Here is a 16,389-nt window from a genome sequence, read left to right on the forward strand (position 1 = left end):
GGCCCCTATTCATTGTAATCTTAACATTGCTAATCTCATAGTGTCTGAAATATGTGAGATTAGGTGAAGAGGAATTTTGAGTATAAATTCTTTTTCACTAATGTAAACTAACTGTAGTTAAGTATCTTTAAAACCTAGCTACATAATTGAAAAAATCTTACCTTTAAGGTCTTACCTCTGTATGATTTTCTGGTGTGTACCTGTTTTCGCTGAGTGTAAATTCGATAACTTCTGCAATTTGAGAGTAAAAAAAATTTGCAGGGAACACAAAATAGGGGCTGGGGTTGTGGCACAACAGGTTAAAGTGCTGCTTCTGATGCTGGCATCCCATATCAGAGTACTGGTTTAAATCCCGGCTGCTCTGCTTCTGATCCAACTTCCTGTAATGCACCTGTTCAATGAAAGATGCCCAAGTTCTTGGGCCCTTGCCACACATGTGGGAGATCCAGATGGAGTTCCCAGCTCCTGGCTGTTGCAGCCATTTGGGAAGTGAAACAGGCAATGGAACATTCTTGTATCTTTCCCTCTCTTTGTCACTCTGCCTTTCAAATAAATAAATCTTTTTTTAAAAAGCACACACACACACACAGAGAGTGAAAAAGAGTAAGCACATATCCATCTGATGATCAATTTGAATGTACATAGTTTTGATAATAAAAAGTTTTATATTACTGCTTTTTCTTTCCAGTTTTAGCTGAATTTTATTTGCTAGTGATGTGTTCTCTTCTTTGTGTTCAAAGGGTAGCCATTCTACAAAAGTGGAAGCCGTGGTAAGAACTCTGATGAAAATACAGCTTAGAGATCCAGGGGCTAAAGCACTGGTGTTCTCAACGGTACAGTCAGCATTTTAATCTTCAATATTTACTCAGACCAGTTATCTCTCATGAATTTATATCTGAGAAGTAATATTTAATGTTTACCATAGTAGAATTACTATTAGATTTTTCTATATTAATTTTTGCATAACCATAAAATAGAATTTTTAATAGAAAACTTTTATTTAATAAATATAAATTTAAAAAGTACAACTTTTGGGTTATAGCAGTTCTTCCCCCCATAACCACCCTCCCACCCACAAACTTTCCCATTTCCTGCTCCCTCTCCCATCCCATTCTTCTTTGATGACCTGTTCTTTCCTCTGGGATCTCACCCACAGAGATCTTTCATTTAGGTCATTTTTTGCCACAGTGTCTTGGCTTTCCACGCCTCAGAAACTCTCATGGGCTTTTTAGCCAGATCCAAATGCCTTAAGGGCTGATTCTGAGGCCAGAGTGCTGTTTAGGCATTTGTCATTCTGTGAGTCCGCTGTGTATCGTGCTTCCCATGTTGGATCATTCTCTCCTTTTTAATTCTATCAATTATTATTAGCAGACACTGGTCTTATTTATGTGATCCTTTTGACACTTAATCCTTTATGATCAGTTATGAACTTAAACTGATCACTTTAACTAGTAAGACGGCATTGGTACCTGCCAACTTAATGGGATTTGGAGTCCCATGGCAAGTTTTTAGCTTTACCATTAGGGGTAAAAGAAATTTAATGAGACTTTCTAATTCCTATATTTTATGATTTTACATTCATTTACTTGTTTCCTGATTTAATACATTTGTTTTCTGATTTAATACATTAAGATTTGAATCCATAACCTTCAAGAATCATTTCTCAAATTAATTTGATAACTTAAGAAGAAAAATCTGGGGGCCAGTACCATGGTGCAGTAGGTTAATCCTCCGCCTGTGGCGCCGGCATCCCATGTGGGCACTGGGTCTAGTCCCTGCTGCTGCACTTCCAGTCCAGCTCTCTGCTATGGCCTGGGAAAGCAGTAGAAGATGGCCCAAGTCCTTGGGCCCGTGCACCCACATAGGAGACTTGGAAGAAGCTCCTGGCTCCTGGCTTCGGATCTGCACAGCTCCGGCCATTGCGGCCACTTGGGGAGTGAACCAATGGAACGAAGACCTTTCTCTGTCTTTCCTTCTCACTGTCTATAACTTGAACTCTCAAATAAGATAAATAAAATCTTTAAAAAAAAAAAAAAAAGAAAAATCTGCATCAAGTACTACTTGAGTAAAAACCCTAGTTTTCATTTTTTACAGACAAGTAGACACATCTATTAAGTGCACAATCATTTTTTTCTGTTATTTGTTTATCATAACTCAGTTTTCAGAGATGCTTATTTTTTAACCCTTTCAGCAAGCATTTAGTACCAGAAAAAAAAGTAAACCTAATATTGTTTCAAGATGAAGCTAAATAATGTTGAAATAATGTTGATGGTTGATGGTGCTATATTTAAGGGTTTTGTTTTGCTTTTATTTACTTAACATTGAGGTATAAAAGTTACTTTCAAATCTTATGTAGACAAAAATTGTGTAAATATCTTTTTGTTTTATGTGTTTTAGTGGCAAGATGTATTAGATATTATTTCAAAAGCTCTCACTGACAATAACATGGAATTTGCACAGATTAGTCGTGTTAAGACATTTCAGGTATGTCAAGATTTTACTCCTGTTTTTCATTGTTTTCTGTCATATAATCTACATAAGCAGAGTTTGTCTTGATTAATTATGAAATTATCATTTAAAAACCCAGTAAGGAGACAGATATTTTTCATCTTTTTAGTTATGCCCATAGCAAGATCATTCTTTTTTTCTTTGAAGACTTAACTTAAAGCCCTTTAATCGGAAAAGATTGCCTATGATTTGTCTTTTGATTGGGGAGCAGCCTCACGTCCCTCAGGTTAGGTTCTAAAGACACTGTGTCAGTCAAAACTGCACACAATCAAAATTGTCCTTATATCACACATAGTACAGTAACAGATGCACACCTTAAGAAATACACTCACAGAAAGATCAACTGAAAATGTAGCAGAGTCATGTCTCTTACCTCACATTCACTTTAGTATATTTATTCTTTCTCACTCTTTCCTCTGAGCTCATATGATTCAGCTTGAATATATCACATACATATTATCATTCCTTTATGTGTTATAAAGAACAAGAGCATTTAGGTGATACTTTTATTCATTGAAAGTTAAGGTGAAACAACTAATTTGCATTTCCTAAAATTGGTAATTTTAGATTTAATTTTCATAGTTATGTTTTGTACTTAATGGATACCATTAGACATCTTTAACATGAGCTATAACAATACTGCTCTTACTTGAACTGATCCAGCTAAAATTAAAATGTACCTTTCTTTTTTAGGAGAACCTTTCAGCATTTAAACATGATCCCCAAATCAATATTTTGCTGCTGCCCCTGCACACAGGTTCTAATGGACTGACTATCATTGAAGCAACTCATGTTCTCTTGGTGGAGCCCATATTGAACCCTGCCCATGAGCTTCAGGCCATAGGGCGGGTGCACCGAATTGGACAAACAAAGTAAGAATTAAATGAACATTACTCACTTTGCCTCAGGTTTTAGATACCAAGGCAGCATTTAAACTCTTCATTTATATTCATCATAGCCTATTTGTTTTTAGTTACAGGTTGAGTATTCCTCCTCTGAAATGCTTGGACCAAGAAGCATTTTGGATTTCAGGTTTTTTGGACTTTAGAATATTTGCATATACATAATGGGATATCTAGGGTTGGTACCCAAGTCTAGACACAGAATCACAAAATTCACTTGTGCTTCATGAACACCTTATACGTGTAGCCTCAAGATAATTTTTTACAACATCTTCAGTGTGTCTGTGTTTTGACCACAGACTATCACATGAAGTCAGGAGTGGAATTTTCCACTTGCAGTGTCCTGTCCATACTCAAAAAGTTTCAGATTTTGAGCACTTTTTAATTTGGATTTTCAGATTAGGGATGCTCAACCTGTACTTCCTTATTTACTAAATGTTTAAGCATTGAACATGACTATATGACCAAAAGGCATGAGAGTTCCAGCCTGCCCAGCAGAAAATCTAATCTCTCCAAACCCAGTCCATCCTCCAAGCAGTAAATTCCTAAATTCTGATTTTTGTCTTCTTTCCTACAAAAATCTGATTGCCTTATGTTAAAAGCTTTATGTTAAAAGCCTTTATGTTAAAAGTTAGAAACACTTACGGTAATTTCAGAATAGAAGGCAACCATCAATACTTTGTGAAGAATTGATTTTTGATTGTCTGAAGTAGCCCGTGTTAAAAACTTATACCTCAGGCACAACTGGAAACAAATGGCTTATTTTTAAGTCCTTTACCCTGGGAAAAGACATCTCCCTGGGTTAGGTCAAATAGGTAGTTAGATTAGTTTAGTAAGCAACCAAGCCTAATAGTGAATTTCATGTGGTATATGCTATCTTTAATCAAATCTTAAAATGTACAGTTATCTTTGATAAGGCCTCCCAAATGTATTACATCCAAATGTTAGATGCCTTGAATATTTAAAAAAGGAAGAAAAAAAGAAATCTATACTAAGTACTCATTGAATAAATATTTATTGAGCACCTGGCATATGTCAAGCATTATGCAAAATACTGAAGATTGAAATTGACTTAGATATAATCTATTTCTCCAAGGTCATGATATAATAGGAAACAGATAATTTAAAAATACTGTAGTAGAATGTGACAAAATATAATCATAGAGATACTTTGTTAACAAAAGTAATTATTTGTGCCCTAGAGAACTAGAATGACTTCATTAGATTGAATCTTGAAGTAATACGTATTTCACAGTTGGACTAGAAAAGAATATTCACATAGCCAAGGAGAGTTGCACATGCAAAATCACAGAAGTCGTAAGCAACATGACGTTTTAGGGACTGTTAGAAGTTTGGAAAATGACTGCAGTATAAAGTATGAGAAAAAGAGTGATGAGTCTGCTCTGTCATACTCAGAAATGGAACTTCTCTGTAAACAAAAGGAAGCATGATCCTCAAACAAACCTTTAGAAAAGTATGGCAAAGTAACAAAACTAATATATACAAGCTTGTTCTAAAGTACCTCCAAGTGTCATTTAAAATACAGTTATGTCCATTTGTTTTTCTGTTGATTATGTTCTGTTTTAAACATTGATTTCTTGTCTCCAGCTTTTTTTTTTTCTGAAAGTATAGACTGTACTCATCTCAGATTTAAAACTATAAGTCCAAAGAGGCCCATTTAACAAACCCAACAATCTTACTGTGCTTCCTAGTAAGTTGATTTTTTTCCACTTTCTGAGAAGACCGTATTAAGGCTTCTGAATTGTTCTCCTCCTCTTTGATGATGATCTTAGGTCCTTATACAAGGAAAACATAAGACGCCTAGATTGAGTAGCCTTTTTGTCATCAAATTGAATAGTCTGCCTGCATCAGTACCCACATAACCTCCTTCTCAGTACTCGACATTGTTCTAGGCATGTGGGATACCCACATAGAACTTATATTCTGGTTTATAAGGGGATTGGTGGACAAATGATAACCATTAAATATAATAAGCAAAATATATACTATATATTAGGCACTAGGAAAGTAGAACAGGATACGGAAAATTAAAAGAGTGCAGGTGACTGGAAGGGAAGGCACAGAAGGCCTTATTGAGAAGGTAACATCTGAGGAAAGACTCTAAAGAAATGAGAAAGTTAGTCATGAGATTCCCAAGTTACAGCAGTAAAAGTAGCCAAGGGCAGAGAAGAGATGAAGTCCATAGGCTTTGGGAGGGAGAGAGATTATATTGGGTCCAATAGGCAATAACTTACTCTGAGATTATTCCCTCGTTGGAAGGCTTTGAACAGAGGAGTGATAGGATCTAAGTTTTGAGAGAATTCTTCTGAGTGCTGTGTTCAGGCCAAAGAAGAAGGGGAATAAAGGAGAGCAAAAGCTTGAAGTAGTGGAACCCATTACAGTCATCCTGGTGATAGCTGCAGGGGGTAGCTTTGCACATGGTGAGAAATGCTCAAGTTCTGGATAGATTTTGAAGCGAGAACTGAAAATATCTGAGACAGACTAGAAGTGTAGGGTGTGAAAGGTTCGTGGATAATACCATGGTCTTTGGCCTACAATCTGAAAAATAAAGCAGCTGTCAGCCAAGCTGGGGAAGACTGCAGGTTAGAGCAGGTTAGGTGAGAAAAGAATTAAGTTTACTTTAGATATAAGTTTGAGATGTTTAATTAGAAATTGAAATAAGTCTTATTCTGTAATTGAATGTACAGGTCCAGAGTTGGGGAGAGGTCTAGCCTAGAGCTACATATTGGGAAGTCAGCAACATATAATATTTTATTTTGTTTTGTTTTGTTAATCATGAGACTGAATGAGATTTATCTAGGGAGTGAATGAGTATAGATGGAGAGGAGGACCAAGCACTAAACTCCAAGACAACAAAGTTAAAAAGCTCTGGCAGAAGCAAAGGAACAGGCCAAGGCAAGAAAGATCAAACAGTGATTTAGGAAGAAAACCAGAAGTCAAGAGTGTCCTGGGAGCCAAGTAAGGAAACTCAAGTACGAGGTATGATCAACAGTATCATGTACTGTCGAAATGTCAAGTAAGATAAGAAATGAGAACTGGAGTGGTGAAGATTACAGCCCAATTGGAGCAAAATAGAGGACCGCATTTTATCTGTTTCTTAATAAACACATAACAAAGAGAGGTTAGGTAACTTTTCCATGGTCACACAGCTAGGAAAGTAGTAGCAGGTTTCAGGCACAGCCTGACTCCTCCAGTCTGTGCTTAACCTCAACTCACTGCCACTCGTGTAGCTGATAGACCAATATTTGAGGAGCTTTGATGTAGAGAAAAGGAAGAGAATGAGATCAGGAGTTCAGTGTTTTGTTTCTTTTCAAATCAGAAATAATAAGAGAATGATAATTGGTTGGATACAAAAAGTCTAATGAAGCAAGAGACTACAGAGAATATTAGAACAGTATTCTAGAGTAGGCAACAGGATATGAGACCTAGCATTGAAGTGTAAGAATTAGTTTTAGTTAGGAACGTGCATGTATTGTCTGTAAGAATAGGTTTTCTTTCCAAAGCCAGCCATTTCTTTGTGCCAGATCCCACTGCTTCTCATATTCTTAAGGACTCTTCTCTTGTAATAACACCACAAAATAAATATATCAATATTATCCATATTTAAAAATAAGAAAGGTACTCCCTATGTTCTATCACCACCCCCATATCAGCTATTCTCTCTCAACTTTTTTGATTGGGTTGTTGTCCTCACCATACCACTGAAATGAGGCTCATAAGGTTGTTACTGACCTACTTCTTATCAGTAGTCTGAGGATTCTCTTTCTCTATGTCTACTCCCTAAATGGGTTCATCTAATCTTAGGGCTTGAAGGAACATTTGTACATGAGTAACTCTCAGATGGATAGCTCCAGCCCAACCATGCTCCAGTAGCTATTAACCCAGCTTCATATATCCCCTTTTATCCTTGTATGTGACTCCGTGGGCTCCATACCTCCTCTTAGATTCCCTATCTACTGGGTCATGTTTCAAATTAGCATTCATAAAGCTGTTTTCATACTGTATCTGCACCGGCCCTAAGCTTTCCCCATCTTACTGAGTAGCAGTGTCCTCTGTAGCATATTAGATCACAAATGCAAAGTTCTTCCATGTTTGTGTTTTTACATTTGACATTCCTTCATCTGAAGTCTTGTCAGTTGCACCTCCAAAAGATATTCCAAATCTGCTGACTTTCCATGGATCCAACCGTAGTACAATGCACCCTCCCTTACTGGGTGATAAAAAAATTTCTTAATTCTTACTGCAGGATAGCCCATCCTCTCACACCCAGCAAAGGCATTTCTAAAGTAGAGTCAAATATAAATCAAATTATGCAGAAAACCTCCTGAGGAATTCCCATTATAACCACAATAATGTCCAAACTCCTGGTTCTGTCCTGTAAGACCCTATAGGATCTGCTCCTTGAAACCTCTCCAACCTCACTTGGATCCCTCTCCCTCCTCTACAATATGCTGTGAACATTTTCAGTGTCTTCTCCTCCTGGGGACTGTGTATGTATGGGCTGTCTCCTCTGGATGCTCTTCCTGTTCCTTCACTGCTTACTGGCTGCATTCCCGTCACTCAGTTGGAAATTACATGTCAGCCTCCTCATGCATTATCTGTACTTTAAGCCTTCTTACTTCCTTGTATTTTGTTGTCTGTCTCCCTTCGTTAGCATGTCAGGTCATAAAAACTAAGTAGTTAATTTTATTTACTGCCTACCAACCCCTGCCTCCCAGCACCTTGACATCTGCCACAAGTGAGCACCAACTGATTGGTCAATGTAGATGTAGCATGTGAAGTCGTTATGTACTAATCTGTTTGAGGATGTTTTTAAACTTATAATTGTTATATACCTTCTAGACCTACTATTGTACACAGATTCTTAATTAAATCAACAATAGAAGAAAGAATGCAGGCGATGCTGAAAACTGCTGAGAGGAGGTAGGTAATAGTTTACTATGAGTAAAGGGGGGAGGTTTTCTTGGTTAAATTTCTGTGTGCATTGGAACTTCTTCACATAGATGACGACAAAATATTTCAACACAAATGCTTTTGAAAAGCAAGTTGTGACATTTTACCTATTCAATGTTTCCCAATTAATGCTCTGAATATTTTTGTTAACTTATTAATAGATTGTAATATAAAAAATTTCATCTATCTAAAATTCCTTTTCTGCATTGCATTACTTTTTAAATGAAATCCACCTTGCTAGCCAACCTAAAATCCTCAGTCTGGTGTGTGTAAAACTGAACTTGTGTCATAGCTTTATGCATCACAAGTGTTAGTCACTTGCAAATAGGAAAACCTGAACTTAAAAACTTGGCTGGTAATGTGTGGTGTCAGTTCAGAGGCAGAACAAAAGCAAAGGGACTAGAACAGTCTTAATTTTTAAAACTTACCTTTGGAACCATAAAATTTCCTAGTATTAATGCAAAATTTTTTTATCACTTTGAAAATACAGTGTCTTTTGTACATCCTTATGAGATAGGTAAAATTGCAGGATACCCAAGGAAGAGATTGTTTTAGAAGGGATTATTTCAAATTACTCTGAATAGCTTCTCTGCTATTGAAACCAGAAATTGTTTTCCATGGGTGGTTTGTGAAAAGGAAGGAGGCAACCACAAGAGCTTTTCATCCAAATTGTGAAAACTTTTTATTCTTATTTCTATGTGTAACAGACTTGAGTGATCTTTATTTAAACTGCTTGAATAACATGGCATTTAGGAGAGCTATAGAAATTCTTATGAAATAAATTAAATCTAGATGTTAAAAATATAATAATGTGAGAAACTCAGTAGCAGTTATTGATTTTAGTTCTTTGCCTTTTTTGTTTTGTTTTGACTAATTTGTGGGGGAAAAACATGTTATGTCAAAAGCTTGTAAATTTTATATGCAAGTCTTCACTAATTTTGACAAGGTATAAAAATGACCTGATTGCCTATTTTCTTGGAGAAGTTTCTTATGACTTAGTCACAAAAACCTAGGAACAAATGTATGTCTGGTCTTTGTTAATATAAATCTAATCACTGGTTCCTTGGGGTTTCTTTCTGATGCTGCTCCTCCTCGGAAAACTGCAGTCACACAAACTCATCAGGGAAACATTCTGAGGCCTCCGTCTTGACCGTTGCTGACCTAGCAGACCTGTTTACCAAAGAAACTGAGGAGCTTGAATGAACTACATTTGATTGGATCATCAGAGTTTAGTGTGGTGATGAATTTTCATGACTGTAGAGCAAATCATTAAGTGGGGGAAAAAATCCAGTAGATGTCAGTAAATGCTGTTCACAGTTGAATGAATTTTTTTCTTTTTGCTTGGCTGAACACTGGTCTGGCACTTTTGAGTCCTTTTCAATATACTGTTTCAAGGATCTGTAAAGATTTAGATTTATTTTACATTCCTAATAAAATTTTTATTTTTGTCCCAAAGAGCATCTATATCTGATAAAGCTAGGAAATTAAAAGAGGTAATGTGTATGTTCCTTTTGATAATATTAGTGGTAAAAAAAAGTTGGAATATGAGGAAAAGGAAACTAAGTCTAGTTTTATATGACATGTTATATTCCACCAACATTTTTGCAAGAGCCTTCAGTATCTCTACCACATGATTCACTAATATCTTGTTAGTGACATTTTAAGGAAATGATGGATTATAACAACTCCTAGTTATTTTGAGTAGGTTTAGACTATTACTCCATGCCTAGCAACTTTACAGTAATATAACTCCTATCAATAAATTAACAGTAGAAAATTATTCATTTTCCTTGCATCTTACTACCAAAAATCAAATACTGAAAGTCTTTCATATTTCTATTATATGTTAAGTGATGTGAGTATAGACAGTTAACTCTTAACATTTTTAAATGTATTAATATTTACCTTGAAATTACCTAACAGCTTTCTGTACTCTTAATTTTTCTTACATTTTTATATGTCTTAAGATTGATATATATATAAATATGGTCATTTTGTGGTTTTCATTTGTATTATAACATGAAAATGTTGCAAGATTTTTTTCTATCATTATTCTACTAAGGTGTTGGATTTTTTTTCCTTTACCATGTTCTTCTGTAACTAGATGTTTTAGCCACTGATATCTGCACTTATGGTAAAGTTTGTTATTTTGTTTGTCATTCTTCCTTTCCAGACTAGTATTTGGTTGAATGCTTTTGAATAAGAGAATGCCTTGTTCATGTCAGCAAATAATTCCAAGTGGTAAAAATCAGGTGTTTCTTCTGTGAAGAATTAATGGACTTTGAAATCACTAAATAATGGTTAGCTTGTTGTGTCATAGCCATGTGATGTACTGTAAATGTTCCTATTTTATTTTGTTTTCATTGAGCCTTCAGAATTTTAAATGACCCTCAGGACTCATTAGCCAGCTCCTACTTGCTGCCCAGAAACTGTAATAGAATTATCCCCTGGATCTCATTCTTCCAAGAGGCTTTTTTGGTGCTTAGATAAGGTGCATTTCCTTACCCTAGGTTTATAGGGTGACATAATTCTACTGAAGAAAACACACACACTTTTTTGGTGCTTATTCTTCAGTTGAAGGGAGATACGTATTGATTCTTTTATATGAAATTAAACAAAGTTATTACTTTTGTAGCTCTTTACATATTCTAAAGAGCTTTACTATACATTTGTGTGTTTAATTTGCCTGGCAGTCCAATGAAAGTGATATATCATTCCTGTTTTAAACATAGACAGCTGAGGTTCAGAAGTATTAACTTGCCATGACTAGCAAGTAAGCAGTAGAGCCCAGGCTTCCTGACTCCAGATCTCCTGTTCTTCCATAAATCACATCATGCTGAGATTCAGAAGGCCCATGATTTTAATTTAATAATGAGACTAAGTATTTCTTTTTGTTTGTCTCCTAGTATTCCTTTTTGTGTATGTTTTAGGGAAAACAATTTGGTTTGCTTCAGGTTTGTAAAGTATATATACACATATATATATTATATAATATATGTATGTATACATATATACATACATATGCATATGTGTATGTATATATGTGTATACACATATGTATATATACATATGTCTACTTATCTGTAAAAAAGGAAAACTGCTCTTATTTATTTCTATAAGTTATCTTTATAAATATTTTAGTGGAAATTGAAATCATGGGATTATTTAATTTCTGAGCCATAGAACATACAAACTTTTCATTTGTTTTTCAACAAAAGACGTCAAAGTTGCTAATACTACAGAATCTTATATTTTATGTATATCTATTATTCAACAAATTATGACAGTTCTTCCAGTTGTTCAAAACAAATAGAGACTGAATCCCCACATCTTCCTGTCTGTAAATAAAAGAACTTTTATATTTCTTTGCTCTATCGTTTTATATTCTCTGAAATTTCACTCTGCTTATAAATAGTTGTTCTTAATGAATATACTAATGAATCAGTGAGAAAAAAATGAGAGCCTCTATCCTTAGAATAGCCCTAATCTTTGGAACTTCAATGTGTTTAGACTTGGGAAATCATTGTCTGTTAAATTACTCCAGATGAGTTTACCAAAACTGAATGATTTATTTTTATTATAAGTATACTACAATGTACACTATATAAACCCAGTTATATAGCCTTTTACTGCAAATGCAGAAAATTTACTATGTTTATTGTAGTTTGGACTTCTCTTATCATGTATGATCTCAGCAGAATGAACCATGTACTTAGTTTTAGAAACTAATCCCTATCAAAACACTTGAATATCTATAAATTACAAATCTTAAAATAATTACTGATACTTTACAAATAACAGTAGTTGGTTACAGGGACAGACATTCAGCCTAGCAGTTAAGGTGCTGGTTGAGACGCCCCTGTCCGATATTGGAGTGCTTTGTTCCATGCTCTGGCTGATTCCAGTTTCCTGCTAATAGCGACCCTGGGAGGCAGCAGTGATGGCCCCTGTGATTGTGTCCCTGCCACCCATGTAGGAGACCTGGATTGAGATCTCTGCTCCAGCTTTGGGCCCAGCCACAGCTATTGGAGGTATCTGAGTAGCAAACTAGCAGGTGAGAGTGTTTCTCTTTCTGTCTCTGTCTCTGTCTCTCTCTCTCTCATACTTCGTCTCTTAAATAGATTAAAATTTAAAAAGAAACTGTAGTTGTTTCCAAAAACAAATGCTTATTGACATTGAGTTTAGCAGTACAAGATTAACAAGCTAACCTTTCAAGAGGAGCAGGAAGAATAACTCTGATTAAGTATCCCTTCCAAGATTTAATGTGCTCAAATTCCATAAGTTTATTTAACTTCAGGATATGAGCCACTTGCAAGCCTGATATTAGCAGGGGTGGGGAACGTCCAGCCCACAGATTGTACAGGGCCCTCGAAATCATTTGGTCTGGCTCTGCCAAGGCAACTGTGGGCAGGTCTTGAAATTCATTAAATCTATAGCAGGCTGATTTTTAAGTTGGTAACTGTGTGGCTCACAAATGATACACTGGCCCACAAATAACCAAATGGTCATTGCCCCCCTCCCTGCATTAGAGGAACACTATGTGAATGTGATAACCCTAGAGGGAACTGAAGTCTCACAATAGGTATGTGGTATTGCCTCTGAGATATAGAAGGGATAGTGTCACATACAGAAAATAGCACAAGAACTTGGCAATAACCAAACTTGCCAACTCCAGTCTCTACTGCCTTCAGATAGCCTGTCAGGAGGACGTCTTAACTCATCTGTGGATAACAAGGGCCCCACATCATCATTCAGACCCTATTACATTGTGTAATATAGTGACCCTCAAGATTGATTCTGTTTGTTGAAACTGACATTGTCATATTAAAAGCAAATTCTTTGTGTTGCAGCTTATGCTTTTCCTGCTGAATAAAATCAGATAGCCTCTCTTACCTTTTATTGATCCTTTGTGCACATGACTACTCTTAGTTATTATACTCAGTAACTGTCTCTGCCTCGGGCTTTTCTTAATGGTCTTCCTCTCCATCCCCTTTGTTCCTACCTGCTTGTTTTTCAACTTTTATTTAATAAATATAAATTTCCAAAGTACAACTTTTGAATTATAGCAGCTTTTCCCCATAACCTCCCTCCCACCCACAACCATCCCATCTCCCATCCCTCTCCCATCCCATTCTTCATCAATATTCATTTTCAATTATCTTTATATACAGAAGATAAACTTAGTATATACTAAGTAAAGATTTCAACAGACTGCACCCATAAAGACACACAAAGTATAGAGTACTGTTTGAGTAGTAGTTTTACCATTAATTCACATAGTACAACACCTTAATGACAGAGATCCTACATGGGGAGTAGGTGCACAGTGACTCCCATTGTTGATTTAACAATTGACACTCTTATTTATGACATCAGTAATCGCCAGAGGCTCTTGTCATGAGCTGCCAAGGCTATGGTACCTCTTGAGTTCACAAACACCGAGCTTATTTAGACAAGGCCATATTCAAAGTGGAAATTCTTTCTTCCCTTCAGAGAAAGGTACTGCCTTCTTTGATGGCCTGTTCTTTCCACTGGAATCTAACTCACAGAGATCTTTCATTTAGGGTTTTGTTTTTTGTTTTTTTGTTCTGTTTTGTTTTGTTTTTGCCACAGTGTCTTGGTTTTCCATGCCTAAAATACTCTCTTGGGCTCTTCAGCCAGATCTGAATGCCTTAAGGGCTGATTCTGAGGCCAGAGTGCTGTTTAGGACATCTTCCATTCTATGAGTCTGCTGTGTATCCTGCTTCCCATGTTGGATCGTTCTCTCCTTCTTAATTCTATCAGTTAGTATTTGCAGACACTAGTCTTGTTTATGTGACCCTTTGACACTTAATCCTATCATTATGATCAATTATGAACTGAAACTGATCACTTTGACTAGTGAGATGGCATTGGTACATGCCACCTTGATGGGATTGAATTGGAATCTCTACCATTGGGGTAAGTCCAAGTGATCATGTGAAGTGCTCAGTTAGTTGTCACCGATCTGGGAGAACATATGGTATTTGTCCCTTTGGGACTGGCTTATTTCACTCAGCATGATGTTTTCCAGATTCCTCAATTTTGTTGCAAATGACCGGATTTCATTTTTTTTTTACTGCTTTCATTTTTTTTAAGATATATTGATTTATTTGAAAGAGTTAGAGTGCTATCTTCCATCTGCTGGTTCACTCTACAAATGGCCACAAAGGTCAAGACTGGACCAAGGGCCAGCGCCACAGTTCAATAGTCTAATCCTCCACATCAGATTCTAGTTCCAGTAGGGGCGCCAGATTCTGTCCTGGTTGCTCCTCTCCAGTCCGGCTCTCTGCTGTGGCCCGGGAAGGCAGTGGAGGATGGCCCAAGTGCTTGGGCCCTGTACCCACATATGAGACCAGGAGAAGCACCTGGCTCCTGGCTTCAGATCAGCGCCATGTGCCGGCTGCAGCAGCCATTTCTCTCTGTCTCTCTCTCACACTGTCCACTCTGCCTGTCGGGAAAAAAAAAAAAAAAGACCAGACCAAGCTGAAGCCAGGAGCGAGGAGTTCTGTCTGGGTCCCCCACATGGGTATAGAACCCCAAGCACCTGGACCATATTCTGCTGCTCTCCCAGGCTTCCAGCAGGGAACTGGATGGGAAGTGGAGCAGCCAGGACCCAAACCAGTGGTAGTGGCCTAACCTGCTAAACCACAATGCCAGCCCTTCTATCTATTATTTTTTTTAAGATTTATTTTATTTATTTATTTAAAAAAGAGTTACACAAAGAGAGGAGAGGAAGAGAGAGGTCCTCCTTCTGCTGGCTTACTCCCCAGATGGCCGCAACGGCCGGAGCAGCGCCAGTCCAAAGCCAGGAGCCAGGAGCTTCTTCAGGGTTTCCCATATGGGGGCAGGGGACCAAGGACCTGGGCCATCTTCCACCACTATCCCAGGCCATAGCAGAGAGCTGGATCAGAAGAGGAGCAGCCAGGACTAGAACTGGCACCCATATGGTATGCCAGCACTTCAGGCCAGGGCTTTAACCCATTGTGCCACAGCACCCCTCTATCTCTTCTTAATGCTCCATACCTTTTACAAAGCACATTCAAGGAGCAGTGCTAAGGATAGAATTTTGAAATGAGGGATCTTTCCAGATCTGTATGCCAGCACAATCCTAATCATTGAACCTTCTCGTTCCTCAAGGAACAAATAATTGCACCCAAATCTCTTAGAAACCTAGTTTCTCTTCAGTGTATTATGTATTTGAAATTACCTCTGTTCATTTTCTTTCAAAACCATTGACTTTACATTTAGCACATCATATCCTTTATTATGTTATTAGAACTGTAAAACTCTTCTGTTCTAATAGCTAGATACAGTTATTTTCCCAGACCTCACTAAAGTTTCCATTGAGTAAGAAAGAACATCATTGCTTGTTGATAATGTTGAATGTATTTTCCTTTTGACCAGCAGAGTCTAGTTTTTATTAATATTATTTGAGAAGCTGAGAGAGGGTGTTCCCATATGATTCTCAGAAGGATTCAAGGCCTAAAAAGGATCCCATTCCCATAGAACAGCAGTTTCTAAGTGTGGGATTCAGGATCCCTGGGAGTTCTCAAGACCCCAGGGATTCTGAAAGACCCTAAATTAGTTTTCATATATGTCAATGAAAACAGTTTGTGCAACACATTTATCATAGAAGCAGGCATATGAGAGTCTGGTTGCCTCTGTTAGGGAACATCAAAAAGATTTGCAAAATCAGAAAATAATGCAATTGTTTTTACTTTTTTTGCTTTATTTTGGAAAAGTTATTTTTAGGGGGGGTGCTGTGGCATAGTGAGTAAAACCGCCGCCTGCAGTGCCGGCATCCCATATGGGCGCCAGTTTGAGACCCGGCTGCTCAACTTCTGATCCAGCTCTCTGTATGGCCTGGGAAAGCAGTAGGAGATGGCCCAAGTCCTTAGCCCCACCATGTGGGAGACCCAGAAGAAGCTCCTGGCTCCTAGCTTCAGATTGGCGCAGCTCTGGCCGTTGTGGCCAATTGGGTAGT

The 16,389-nt window shown here is 37.2% G+C and overlaps 1 protein-coding gene across 3 annotated transcripts in view; it reads left to right on the plus strand.

Annotated features, from left to right (window-relative positions):
• SHPRH (SNF2 histone linker PHD RING helicase) overlaps positions 1–13,276 on the plus strand; it is a 98,095-nt gene extending 84,819 nt beyond the window's left edge. For all 3 annotated transcript variants that reach the window (XR_016233658.1, XM_070074610.2, XM_089332587.1), the window contains 5 exons: positions 741–833; positions 2,398–2,484; positions 3,202–3,380; positions 8,274–8,354; positions 9,491–13,276. Coding sequence is in view for 2 of the 3 variants with exons in the window: in XM_070074610.2 (XP_069930711.2) it covers positions 741–833; positions 2,398–2,484; positions 3,202–3,380; positions 8,274–8,354; positions 9,491–9,587 (537 nt within the window). In the remaining variant the exon portion in view is untranslated. The remainder of the gene's footprint in view (positions 1–740; positions 834–2,397; positions 2,485–3,201; positions 3,381–8,273; positions 8,355–9,490) is intronic.
• The last annotated feature ends 3,113 nt before the right edge of the window (positions 13,277–16,389 follow it).

The sequence above is a fragment of the Oryctolagus cuniculus genome, chromosome 5 (genome assembly GCF_051225735.1).
Source record: "Oryctolagus cuniculus isolate XC-2025 breed Fujian yellow rabbit chromosome 5, ASM5122573v1, whole genome shotgun sequence".
NCBI lineage: Eukaryota > Metazoa > Chordata > Mammalia > Lagomorpha > Leporidae > Oryctolagus > Oryctolagus cuniculus.